The following is a 12,180-nucleotide window of genomic DNA, read 5'->3' as shown; positions in this document are numbered from 1 at the left end:
CTTTATACGATCTTGTGATGTGGAAGAAATAAAAGCGAAGAACTGCATAATAAAGGTCCATATCACAAGTGGCAATATAAAGTGACGTTCTTTTGCATTAAGATTTCGTACATCCAACCATAAAAGCACATGACAACCTCTGCTTCCCTCTGCGAAGGGCCTGATGTGTTGGAAAGATCCTGATGTATATGGCTAATTGGATGTGGGTTTGCATGAACTATTATTGTTGACATTACCCTTGAGGTAAAAGGTTGAGAGGTAAAATTATAAGCCCATATCTTTCTCTGTGTCCGATTAAAACTTCATAACCATAAATATCGCGTGAGTGTTAGCAATTATGAAAGACTAAAAGATGGTTGAGTATGTGGACTTGCTGAGAAGCTCTTACATTGACTCTTTTCTATGTTACGATAAATTGAATTGCTTCAATGACTAAGATTACAGTTTGTTAGTTTTCAATGAAGTCTCTAATTCATACTTGAGTATGTGAATGAATTGTTACTTTAGCATAAGAGATCATATGACTATATATATTTATGTTGTCGTTCTAAGAATGATCATGATGCCCTCATGTCCGTATTTTATTTTATCGACACCTCTATCTCTAAACATGTGGACATATTTTTTGATTTCGGCTTTCGCTTGAGGACAAGCGAGGTCTAAGGTTGGGGGAGTTGATACGTCCATTCTGCATCATGCTTTTATATCGATATTTATTGCATTATGGGCTGTTATTATACATTATGTCACAATACTTATGTCTATTCTCTCTTTTTTTACAAGGTTTACATGAAGAGAGGGAATGACGGCAGCTGAAATTCTGGGTTGGAAAAGAAGCAAATATTAGAGACCTATTTTGCACATCTCCAAAAGTCCTGAAACTCCACGGGAAATCAGAATATATAAAAAATATTGAGCGAAAGAAATACCAGAGGGGGCCACCCACCGTCCACGAGGGTGGGGAGCGCGCCCTATCCCCCTGGGCGCGCCCCTGCCTCGTGGGCCCCCTGGTGGCCCTCTGATGCCCATCTTTGGCTATATGGAGTCTTTCATCGAGGAAAAAATCATAGGCAAGCTCACAGGACGAAACTCCGCCGCCACGAGACAGAACCTTGGCGAAACCAATCTAGGGCTCCGACGGAGCTGTTTTGCCGGGGAAACTTCCCTCCGGGAGAGGGAAATCATCACCATCGTCATCACCAACGATCCTCTCATCGGAAGGGGGTCAATCTCCATCAACATCTTCACCAGCACCATCTCATCTCAAACCCTAGTTCATCTCTTGTATCCAATCTTTGTATCCAAACCTCAGATTGGTACCTGTGGGTTGCTAGTAGTGTTGATTACTCTTTGTAGTTGATGCTAGTTGGTTTACTTGGTGGAAGATCATATGTTCAGATCCATTATGCATATTAATACCCCTCTGATTATGAACATGAATATGCTTTGTGAGTAGTTATGTTTGTTCCTGAGGACATGAGAGAAGTCTTGCTATAAGTAGTCATGTGAATTTGGTATTCGTTCGATATTTTGATGAGATGTATGTTGTCATCCCTCTAGTGGTGTCATGTGAACGTCGACTACATGACACTTCACCATTGTTTGGGCCTAGAGTGAGGCATTGGGAAGTAATAAGTAGATTATGGGTTGCTAGAGTGACAGAAGCTTAAACCATAGTTTATGCGTTGCTTCGTAAGGGGCTGATTTGGATCCATAAGTTTCATGCTATGGTTAGGTTTACCTTAATACTTCTGTTGTAGTTGCGGATGCTTGCAATAGGGATTAATCATAAGTGGGATGCTTGTCCAAGTAAGGGCAGTACCCAAGCACCGGTCCATCCACATATCAGATTATCAAAGTACCGAACGCGAATCATATGCACGTGATAAAAACTAGCTTGACGATAATTTTCATGTGTCCTCGGGAGTGATTTTCTTTATATAAGAGTTTGTTCAGACTTGTCCTTTGCTACAAAAAAGATTGGGCCATCTTGCTGCACCTTGTTTACTTGCATTACTGGTTACTCGTTACAAATTACCTTTATCACAAAACTATCTGTTACCGATAATTTCAGTGCTTGCAGAGAATACCTTACTGAAAACTGCTTATCATTTCCTTCTGCTTCTCGTTGGGTTCGACACTCTTACTTATCGAAAATGCTACGATAGATCCCCTACACTTGTGGGTCATCACCCGCACACGTTCATGGGTCGGCCATGACACCCCCTTTTCTTTTCTTATCTCTATTTCTGTTTCTCCTTCAAATTAATTAGGGATTTCAAAAGTTGTGAGTTTTGAATTTTATTTGAAAAACCATAACATGTTCATGAATTCAAAAAATGTTTGGAAAATCATAAAATGTCTAATATTTTTAAAAACTGTATACATTGCTTTTGAGAAATCATAAATTTTTCATGAATTCAAAAATGTTTGGAAAATCATAAATGTCCAGTATTTTAAAAATTGTTTGTATATTTAAAAAATGGTACTCCCCCTTTCCCCCATACTTATTCTCTCTTACCACGCACACGTTCATGGATCGGGCCATGATGCCCCTTTTTTCTTTTCGTATTTCCTTTTCTGTTTTTCCTTCTTCAAATTTATTCAGGATTTCAGAAGTTGTGAGTTTTGAATTTTACTTTAAAAATTGTGAAATGTTCATGAATTCAAAAAATGTTTGGAAAATCATAAAATTTCCAATATTTTAAAAATTGTATGCATTGCTTTTGAGAAATCATAAAATTTTCATGAATTCAAAAATGTTTGGAAAATCATAAATGTCTGGTATTTTAAAAATGTTTTCATATTATAAAAAAATCATGATTTTGAAAGTATGTTTGCAAAAAATACTCATGATTTTAGGAAAAAACGACCATGTACTCAAAACTTATTCAGGAATTTGAAAAATGTAAATTTTAGAAAATATTCACAAAACTTCAAACAGATTTGTAAATAACAAACAGAACTAACATGCTTACATAGAGGTTTTTTGGGATATGTAGAGGTTGTTTTATGATTTTATTTGGTACACGCGAGTCGCGTAAAAAAAGTTTCCACGTTTTGTGCAGTGTTGAGACCAAAAAAATTGACACAACTTCTTACGGATTAGTTTTTGTAAGTCTCTACTCTTATAAAAGACCGAGTTGGTGATGATGTTGTGCCTGCCATCGTGTAATATAGACCGTCCTATCTATATCTGACGAATAGAAAGCAAACTATGACAATTTTACAAAAAGATACCCGCATCTCTCTCCACACTTGCAGATAAGGACTTCTCTCGTTCATCCTTTTCTCTCACAAGATAAACTACTCATACAAATGTATCTTGATGTTCCGTGCAATGCACGCGCATCTTGCTAGTTATATGAAAATGACTAGTTTGCCTCCATACACATCTATGTTTATTCTGGTATCATAGTTTTACTCGTCAGGGTAAACACCATGACCCTAGGTCAAGGTATCATAGTTTTACTGATCCAAAAGAAAATGCTTAAAAACCATTCGCAATATAAAAAATGTTCACAAATTTGTAAAAAAATGTTCCCAAATTTGTGAAAATATTCATGAATGATCAAACATATGTAGTCAAACAGTAATGCTTCTGTGTCTTTGTGACTATATATCCGCGTGAATTTTGAAGAATTAACTGCCGTGGTGGGTCAGAATTTATAGTATGTTTAAAAAGAATGTTTCTTGAAATTCAGAACAATTCTTTAAATTACCAAGTTTTTTGACAACCATGATATTTTTTGCGAAAATGTGAACATTGCTTTAATTTGTGAATGAATTTTGAAGAAGGAACATTTTTCTTGCATTTGTGAACAAATTAAAAAAAACGCGATGAGATGTGAACAAAATGTGGTCGTTGAAGACTATGAATTATTTTTTCTTCTCTTGCAATGCACGGGCCCTTTTGCTAGTAAGTAAATAAAACATAAAGACGTTATTATGTTCTTTGTAATGAGCGGTGGAAAGATGTGAAGTTGAACCTCTTTTAAATAACTTTGGCATATCAACAAAAGGAGTTAGGAGGAGCAAATTTCCAAATTACAGCATTACTACTACTACGACGATGACGACGACGACTGCTACTACTACTACTCGAGAAGGAATATTTGTTTTTTTATGAGGAAAGGATTGGAGAAGGAAGATTAGATAGCTTCCCCTGGGCTGGGCTGGGCCGGGCCTGCCTGTCCGGCCCACCGAATGAAGGCCTGACCTGATCATTTCAGTTCAGTTGAGCCCACACCCACTCACCCTCCTCCTCCTCCTCAGTCCTCGATGTCGCCGGCGGCGTGGACGAGGACGAGGAAGCTCGTGCTTGGCCTTCCCCTGCTCGCCGGCCGAAGCAGCAGATCCGCTGGAGATGGCCGGTAAGCAACCATCTCTTGTTTGGTTTTCTTTCCAGCTCATGGACTGAGTTGGTTTCAGCTCCTCCTCCTACTTTGCCGGTGCCGGTGCCGCCGGAGAGAAGAAGAAGAGGTCTACGGCAGTCCGGAAGGTGGTGGCTATCGGGTCCATCAGCCTGGCCGGGGGAGTCGCCCTCAGCGCCATCAACGACCTCGCCATCTTCCACGGATGCACCAGGTCTCTAGGATGTGCATCTGCATCTGCATCTGCTTCTGCATCTGCTTCTGCTTCTGCTCTGCTCTGCTCTGCTCTCTAGAATCAATTCAACATCTACATTAGTACATGATATAACTGCTCTGCTTTCTTGGAATTTATCACCTTTCTTCGAATAATCTTCTTTCTATGTATACCCTGTACCTGTACCTGTACTATACGCAGGTTTGGACCCTTTTTCAGTTATTATTAGGAACATTAGATAAATATATATGCACCAACGAAGAACATACTCCATATATCTCCTATTAAATCTTTCTTTCTTTCTTTCTTTCTTTCTTTCATGATTTGTATGATGATGATGATGATGATATGTGCCTACAATCCAGCAAGGCGATCGACAAGGCTAGCGAGAACCCAGAGGTCGTACAGGCGATCGGGGTGCCTATAGCTAGAGGCCCATGGTACGATGCATCTGTCGTTTTGGGTCATCGGCGCCGATCCGTGTCGTGCACGTTCCCGGTCACAGGGCCACGGGGTTCGGGAGTGTTTCAGATCGAGGCCGTCCGGAATGGAGGTTTGTCAACAGCTACTTCTTTCTTGACACTCATACATAGATAGATACTCGTGGATTTCCTTCAGTACCTAGTTTTCTTATAATGTCTGCTTTATCTTGTCTTGTGCTACTTGTGCATAAAGAGGATGGTGTGCTTTCGTTTCTGCGCCACCACGACTGGGAGATACTGGCCATGGATGCTCGCCTGGAACTGCAGCTGGAAGCACTACCTTCAGATGATGGCAGTCAGGGTCAGCAACCAGTCGTGATGAACCTAAACCTGATGAGCAGCACTTCTGCTGATGACGACGACAACTGTAAGATTAGTGATACTGCTGGTGGTGGGGAAATCAGTTGAGAGTTGAGCCTTTCTTCTTTTCTTTTCTTGTCGTTGCGACAAGAGGAGATAGTTGACAAGAAAGAATATTCATAGAAATTTGGTTTGATGGAGATGGCAATAATTGAATTGAATTGAGTTGAGCATCACTTCACTCACTTGCTTTGATGTCTGAATCCTATCCTATCCTATCCTATGTGCCTGAAACAAGAAGCAAGCTAGGGATAGATAGATAGATAGATAGATAGAAAGAAATGTACAGTAGTAACTAAAATTAGGAGGGGGGCATGCATGCATGCACTTGGTGCTTAGGCCTGCCAGCCGGGCAAACCATCAACCCTACGTTTGTTTAGCTTAGCATGTGGGTGGCATGGCATGGCATGGATTCCGGCGGGCCGCCAATGACCTTGCTCATCGTGTCGATTGGGATTGGATCGAAGAATCGAAACAAAATGGATTGGATTGAATGCTTGGGCAAATTCTTTCTATGTATCGTTAGGTAGTAGAATTGAATTTGCTCAAGCATTCACCACCTAGCAAGGAAGGAAGGATGGGCATCTTGTGTTGCTTCCAGTCCGGCGCCGACAAGCTCCTGGATCATGGTCATGCTGGTGGTCCGGCGGCCGTACCTGCTTCCACAACCAAGAAGCCGCCTCCCCGAGACGCTCCAGCCGTCACCGTCCGCCCCCCTAATCTGCTGCGACGAGATGACGATCATCAAGAGGAGGAGGGCGCCCGCAGCAGCAGCAACAACAACAACCTTGCCACCCTCGTCGATGAGATTGTTGCAGAATCAGGTACACAAATCTTCATCATCTATCCATCCATGTACATACATACATAAATAAATGTCCTTAAGAAACTAGCTCCAATCAAAATATTGTATTGTATGATATTACATTTTGTTTTCTCATTAAGGCAAAGCCTCTGACCAACAAGTAATAATCCTTTAAATTTGTGATGATGTGATCACCTCCTTTTTTTTGTCTACCTTTGATGAGACCAACAAAATAAGAGTTATACTATGACACAAAGAGTATATATACCATTGGATTTGCACTTTCAAAGATATACAGCCTCTGTACCAAAATATAAGATGTTTTTTGGTTTTGGATAGGGTATAAAAAACTGAATTGCATTTTGTTACGGAGAGAGTACTTTTTTATGCCCTGTTGGTAAAATTGATGGTCAAAGTGAGATTCAAAATACAAGATGACCTTGTTGTATAAAGAAAAACGACGACATAAACTTGTGCTACATAAATAAACAAACAAAATGCACACTATACACATATTTTTGAAACAAGAGAGGGGAATGAATGAATATATAGATAGATACTAGGTGAAATAAGAGACAGTGATGAATGAATGAATGGATGGATGACTGAGTGAGATTTGCAATGTGGTATTGAATTGCAGCGACGTACGAGCACAACCGGCGGGTGGCTGACGAGATCCTGGGGATGAACAAGGAGGAGGCGGCGGTGACGGCGCGCGCATTCACATTCGCCGAGCTCTCGGAGGCCAGCGGCGGGTTCCGGGTGGACTCGATGCTGGGCGAGGGCGGGTTCGGGCCGGTGTACCGCGGGCGGCTGCGGGACGGCACGGAGGTGGCGGTGAAGCAGCTGGACCGCAACGGGCTGCAGGGCACGCGCGAGTTCCTGGTGGAGGTGCTCATGCTCAGCCTCCTCAAGCACCCCCACCTCGTCACCCTCATCGGCTACTGCGCCGACGCCAACCACCGCATGCTCGTCTACGAGTTCATGCCCCAGGGCTCCCTCGAGGACCACCTCCTGGACCTGCCGCCGTCGTCCCGGGGGCTCGACTGGGCCATGCGCATGCGCATCGCGCAGGGCGCCGCCCGGGGCCTCGAGTACCTCCACGACGCCTCCCGCCGCCCCGGCCCGCCCGTCATCTACCGCGACTTCAAGGCCTCCAACATCCTCCTCGACGGCTGCTTCCGCGCGCACCTCTCCGACTTTGGCCTTGCCAAGGTCGGCCCCGTCGGCGACAAGACCCATGTCTCCACCAGGGTCATGGGCACCTACGGCTACTGCGCCCCCGAGTACGCGCTCACGGGCAAGCTCACCACCATGTCCGACGTCTATAGCTTCGGCGTCGTCTTCCTCGAGATCATCACGGGGCGGCGCGTCATCGACACGTCCAGGCCCCGTGATGAGCACAACCTTGTGCAGTGGGCGGCGCCGCGGTTCAAGAGCAAGAAGCGCTTCAGGGAGATGGCCGACCCGCTCCTCCGCGGCGCATACCCAACCAAGGGGCTCTACCAGGCGCTCGCCATCTCCGCCATGTGTCTGCAGGAGGATGCCACCATGCGCCCCTCCATCGCCGACGTTGTCACGGCGCTCGACTACCTCACCGGCGTCGCCAAGCCTTCCCCTCCCTCTCAACAACAGTCGCCTTCCCCTAGCCCTAGCCCTACCCATCCTCAACAACAGTCGCCGCCCAAGGAGGAGGAGGATGATGCCACTGACTAGCTATTAACAGCAAACATGCATATCTGTCCGTGCAACATGTATATATATATATATGCAAAGCAAGTCTTGTTGTTATCTGAGGGATTATTTTCTCTACAAGTAACCTAACCTGGTTTGTGCATGCCCGCCCGTCCGTAGGATAATAAGATTTATTTATTTCCTGCTGCTACAACAACAATTGACAACAAACAAAAGAGCCAGCACAACAACAATTGACAACAAACAAAAGAGCCAGCACAACATTAACAATCAACTTAACTTAGGCAGCATTCTTTTGTAGTAAAATCTATCAGATTTCATGCCCCCCCAAAAAAAAACTGTAGCAACAAAAACTTGACAAGAAAAGCTGAAAACATCGTTGCACCAAAACTAATAAAATAAAATATCTCATGCAACATATTCAAAGGTTGTGCGTGTAACACCACTCAACTCAATTCATATAGAGAGACAAAAAGCTTGCTCTCAAAGCTGCTCCTAGCAAATCAGTAAATCTTCTCTCGTGACAAAGTTGCACTTCCTCCCTATCAATCTATCTATCCAGTCTAGCTATTCATTCCTCTCCTTCCTAACAGAAAAGAAAAGAAAAGAAAAGAAAAGAAAAAAGAAGATACTCTCTCTACTTGTGGTGCTCAAAGGTGCCGAGGTCGCTCACGGATGGCATCCCAAGGGACAAATCAGCCTCCTCTTCTGCCCGCTTGCTAGGGCTGGGGCTGGGGCTTCCCAGCGTCAGTTTCTGCTTGTACGTGTGGTTGTATATCTGGAGCGCCTGGGCAATCATTGTCCCCGGGTTGCCTGCGTCGCTGGGAAGAAGCATCGTGTTCGTCTGCAGTTTGGCAAAACACACACGCATCAGTAAGTACAATGAAATTTCATATCAGCTAGCAAACGCCAAGAGTCGTGTATATACTATAATTATTAAGATTCAACAACTCACACTTCTAGCCAGTTCACTGAATGCTCTGATGTACTGTTCAGCAATCCTCAAGCTGGCAGCCTGCAGTACAAATCACAAGCAGCCATGTATGTTTTGTTAGGCAAAAGCAAAATCTTAATTCAAGGAACGAGCAACTATTCCATCAAGAAAAAATAATAATATGTGATACCTCCGTGCTGCCTTCAGTTTTAAACGACTCTGAGACCATCCTGATCCCTTCAGCAGTGGCTTGCGACCTGGCAAGAATCGCTTCAGCTTCACCTGGTGTCCACATAGAAAAACAAGCGCAAGTCCAAGAGTCAAGCAACACTTTTTAGCTTCACCAGACCAGAGGGCAACAATCGAAATATGTTCCAAGCAAATAATAAATATAGTAGAAATGACAAGACTTTGGTTTTGTCAACTGGGACATTATTTATTATAATCAGAATAGCTCTTCAAGTATGTATAGTCGTCCAACAATACAAACAGTAGAACTGAACATCTGTGCTAAAATGCATACTTGATGTTTCATGAAATTCATTGCCATAAGATGCATGTGTCTAGCTAGTGAACCTTCTGTACAAGTGAGACATAATTTAAACCCCTGCCCTGTGTAGAAATGCATCAGGTTCAATCTCCTTGAATGGATGAGGGAAAAAAATACATGCAAGCAGAAAGAAATTAAGAACAAGTCCATGAGGCGGTATTATCCATTATTACTTCCAATCCTAACAACAGTTGCGAGGAATAGCAGGACTTGCAATCCTAACATTATTTTGACCAGCAGAGCAAGCAAAAATATTTCAGAATCTGCAGGGCAGGATAATAAAACAGATGTCACGTACCCTTTGCTTTGTTTGCATTTTCCATCATAGCACCTGGCACAAGAGAAGAAAACAAAACCTGGAGTTAAATCTCTAGTTTATTGTACAAAACATGGTGTAAGAGCTCAAACAGAGTTGGCGATACGAGTTTGGTCTGATGAAAACTAACACTATTAAGGGCAACATCATCAGTCAGGTAGCATAGCAAGATACAATTTACAACTTATAACTAGCATAGCACATGGGCTGAACATAAGGTAGCAAGCAGGATTCAGTGTGCAACTTATCATGGCATAAAAATAGAATGTTGTTAAACTGAAGGGCCCATACAAGTTTGGTCTGATGAAATCGAACACTGTCTACTTGGCAACATGAGTATGGTAGCAGGATTCCAACAGTGTCTACTGGCAATATCAGTAAGTTAGCAGGATTTATTAGTTTGCAACTTACATATAGCACTAGTATATAATATGGGGTGGACCAGAGCACTTGTCAATATCAGTCAGGTAGCAAGTAGTAGATTTAGTGTTGTTAAACTGATTGTGCAACTTATCTCGCATAAAAACAGAATGTTGTTAAACTGAAGAGCAGTTTGCCATACGATGAAATCCGACACTATATGCTTGGCAGCATAAATCAGGAAGCAGGACTTAATTTGCAACTTGCATCTAGCACTAGTATATGGGCAGAGCACTTGTCTGACATGAGTCAGGATTCATTGTGCAACTTTATCATCAGATCAGATAAATAAAAACTGAAGAAGGTTGTTAAACTAAACAAGAAGAATCAAGTTAGTAAAAGCTACTACCTTCAGACTCGAGGATCTGAGCACGTTTCTTGCGCTCTGCTGCGGCCTGCATCTCCATGGCCTTCTTGACTCCATCTGGAGGAGTGATGTCCCCTAGAAAGATAGACAAGCATCAGTTGAAGAAACATACTCTAGTTGAAGAAAGAAAGAAAGAAAGAAAAGAAACATACTGATTTCATAGCGAAGACACTTCAAACCCCAAGTTTCTGCTGCCTCATTGATTGACTTCTGTAGTTGGGAAACAAAACAGAAGAAATCTCTATACTGAAGATAAGTCCCTCTGAAGATGAAGATGAAGATGAAATTATAATACATACCACAATGCTGGTGTTGAGCGTGTCCCTCTCCTCAAAGGTCTTGTCGAGGGTAATCTTGCCAAGTTCACTCCTCATGGTTGTCTGCGCAAGTTGGATGACAGCATAGACGGGGTTCTCCACGCCGTAAGAGGCCATGTAGGGGTCGACGATCTGTTTCGATTCCAATCCAATCGACATTAGATTCGATTCAATTCATGAATAGTACTAAGTAGAGTAGATTCTTCTTCTAAGCTAAACAAGAATCGAAAAGGAAATCCAAGAAAAATCAAACCTTGACGTATAGCACCCCTCCGATCTGTATCGAGACGTTGTCCTTTGTGATTGCCGAGTTGTCCGGGATGGGGATGGCCTCCTCCTTGAGCGAGTGCACATAGGCGATGCGGTCCACGCCGGGCATCAGGAGGTGGATCCCCGACGACAGGGTCTTGAGGTACTTGCCGAAGCGCTCCACCACAAACGCCTTCTTCTCCGGGACGATGCTCAGGCCCAGGTTCGCCGGGGTCGGCGGCGGCTCGTAGAACGACGGCGACGGGTCCCCTCCTGCTGCGCGGTACCACCGTCCTTGCGCCTGCAGCACCGCCGGCAGCGCGAGGCCGGGGCTGGCGGCGGAACGGAGGAGGCCGGGGGCGGCGCGGCGCGCCAGCATCCGGGTCGCCGCCATGGACATCGTTGGCTGGGTCTCGACAAGAATTATTATTTGGACTGGATTAGATTCGACGGTCGCTTGGGATTTACTTTATTTATTTATTAAGAAGAGAAATATTTTCTTTCCTTGCTTCCAAGAAAAGAAAAGAACGCACTAGAGTTTCCTATTACTTTAAAATATTTTAGTACAAGATTTAGTCATTGTGAAATTCAAAAATAAATAAATAATACTTTAGCACCAATATATAGTTTGTGTTATTATTAAATAAAAATAACAAACAAGAGATAAACCTATTTGATATAAGTTGTATAAATGAAAAAAATATTATGATTTTTATTTAGAGTTATGAATAACTCAAAATATTTAATATAAATTTGCATATGGAAGCATGCTAAAAAGGGTACCAGCGGCGTTTCTTTGCGCCTGCAGCAGCGTCTTGTACAAAAACAAAAACAAAACAAATACTAGTACTACGGATATATAATGCCTATCCATCCATCCATCCATCCACCCTATTGCTCTGCTCCGATCCGATCATTGGTCTGCTCCGCTTCGCTCCGATCCGACCATTGCTCTGCTCTGCTTCTCTTCTTCGGACAAATAGACAGAACCCATGCCCTCGCCCTCCGCTCGATCCCTCGTGACCACGGCGGGTGACAGAACCCCTCACCGGCGGAGCGGAGGAGACCGGGGGCGGGGTGGGGCGCCAGCATCCGCGT

The 12,180-nt window shown here is 43.4% G+C and overlaps 3 protein-coding genes across 3 annotated transcripts; 2 read left to right on the top strand and 1 right to left on the bottom strand.

Annotated features, from left to right (window-relative positions):
• The first annotated feature begins 4,223 nt into the window (after positions 1–4,223).
• On the top strand, positions 4,224–5,614 carry LOC119284476. The gene is made up of 4 exons (XM_037563580.1): positions 4,224–4,373; positions 4,432–4,587; positions 4,953–5,140; positions 5,263–5,614. The coding sequence occupies exons 1-4, from the start codon at positions 4,282–4,284 to the stop codon at positions 5,475–5,477; spliced, it is 651 nt and encodes a 216-aa protein (XP_037419477.1). The 5' UTR covers positions 4,224–4,281; the 3' UTR covers positions 5,478–5,614.
• A 134-nt stretch (positions 5,615–5,748) lies between these two features.
• LOC119284474 (probable serine/threonine-protein kinase PBL7) lies at positions 5,749–8,025 on the top strand. The gene is made up of 2 exons (XM_037563578.1): positions 5,749–6,253; positions 6,875–8,025. The coding sequence occupies exons 1-2, from the start codon at positions 6,007–6,009 to the stop codon at positions 7,948–7,950; spliced, it is 1,323 nt and encodes a 440-aa protein (XP_037419475.1). The 5' UTR covers positions 5,749–6,006; the 3' UTR covers positions 7,951–8,025.
• A 272-nt stretch (positions 8,026–8,297) lies between these two features.
• Positions 8,298–11,509, bottom strand: LOC119284475 (stomatin-like protein 2, mitochondrial). Its single transcript, XM_037563579.1, has 8 exons — positions 11,087–11,509; positions 10,816–10,965; positions 10,669–10,726; positions 10,499–10,591; positions 9,712–9,744; positions 9,054–9,145; positions 8,885–8,944; positions 8,298–8,773 (listed from the first exon to the last, which is right to left on the bottom strand). The coding sequence occupies exons 1-8, from the start codon at positions 11,480–11,482 to the stop codon at positions 8,567–8,569; spliced, it is 1,089 nt and encodes a 362-aa protein (XP_037419476.1). The 5' UTR covers positions 11,483–11,509; the 3' UTR covers positions 8,298–8,566.
• Positions 11,510–12,180: the final 671 nt, after the last annotated feature.

The sequence above is a fragment of the Triticum dicoccoides genome, chromosome 4A (assembly GCF_002162155.2).
Source record: "Triticum dicoccoides isolate Atlit2015 ecotype Zavitan chromosome 4A, WEW_v2.0, whole genome shotgun sequence".
NCBI classification, from domain to species: Eukaryota; Viridiplantae; Streptophyta; class Magnoliopsida; order Poales; family Poaceae; genus Triticum; species Triticum dicoccoides.
Note: the sequence above shows the minus strand (reverse complement) of the source record. Positions and strands in the feature narration are given on the sequence as shown.

What these genes read in the sequence shown, in the direction of transcription:
- LOC119284476 (XM_037563580.1), top strand. Translation starts at nt 4,282, where the DNA reads ATGTCGCCGGCGGCGTGGACGAGGACGAGGAAGCTCGTGCTTGGCCTT. An exon ending in ATCTTCCACGGATGCACCAG is followed by an intron (nt 4,588 to 4,952) that starts GTCTCTAGGATG and finishes CCTACAATCCAG; the next exon opens with CAAGGCGATCGACAAGGCTA. An exon ending in CGAGGCCGTCCGGAATGGAG is followed by an intron (nt 5,141 to 5,262) that starts GTTTGTCAACAG and finishes TTGTGCATAAAG; the next exon opens with AGGATGGTGTGCTTTCGTTT.
- LOC119284474 (XM_037563578.1), top strand. Translation starts at nt 6,007, where the DNA reads ATGGGCATCTTGTGTTGCTTCCAGTCCGGCGCCGACAAGCTCCTGGAT. An exon ending in TGAGATTGTTGCAGAATCAG is followed by an intron (nt 6,254 to 6,874) that starts GTACACAAATCT and finishes ATTGAATTGCAG; the next exon opens with CGACGTACGAGCACAACCGG.
- LOC119284475 (XM_037563579.1), bottom strand. Translation starts at nt 11,482, where the DNA reads ATGTCCATGGCGGCGACCCGGATGCTGGCGCGCCGCGCCGCCCCCGGC. An exon ending in GAGGGGTGCTATACGTCAAG is followed by an intron (nt 10,966 to 11,086) that starts GTTTGATTTTTC and finishes GAATCGAAACAG; the next exon opens with ATCGTCGACCCCTACATGGC. An exon ending in TCAGATCCTCGAGTCTGAAG is followed by an intron (nt 9,745 to 10,498) that starts GTAGTAGCTTTT and finishes CTCTTGTGCCAG; the next exon opens with GTGCTATGATGGAAAATGCA.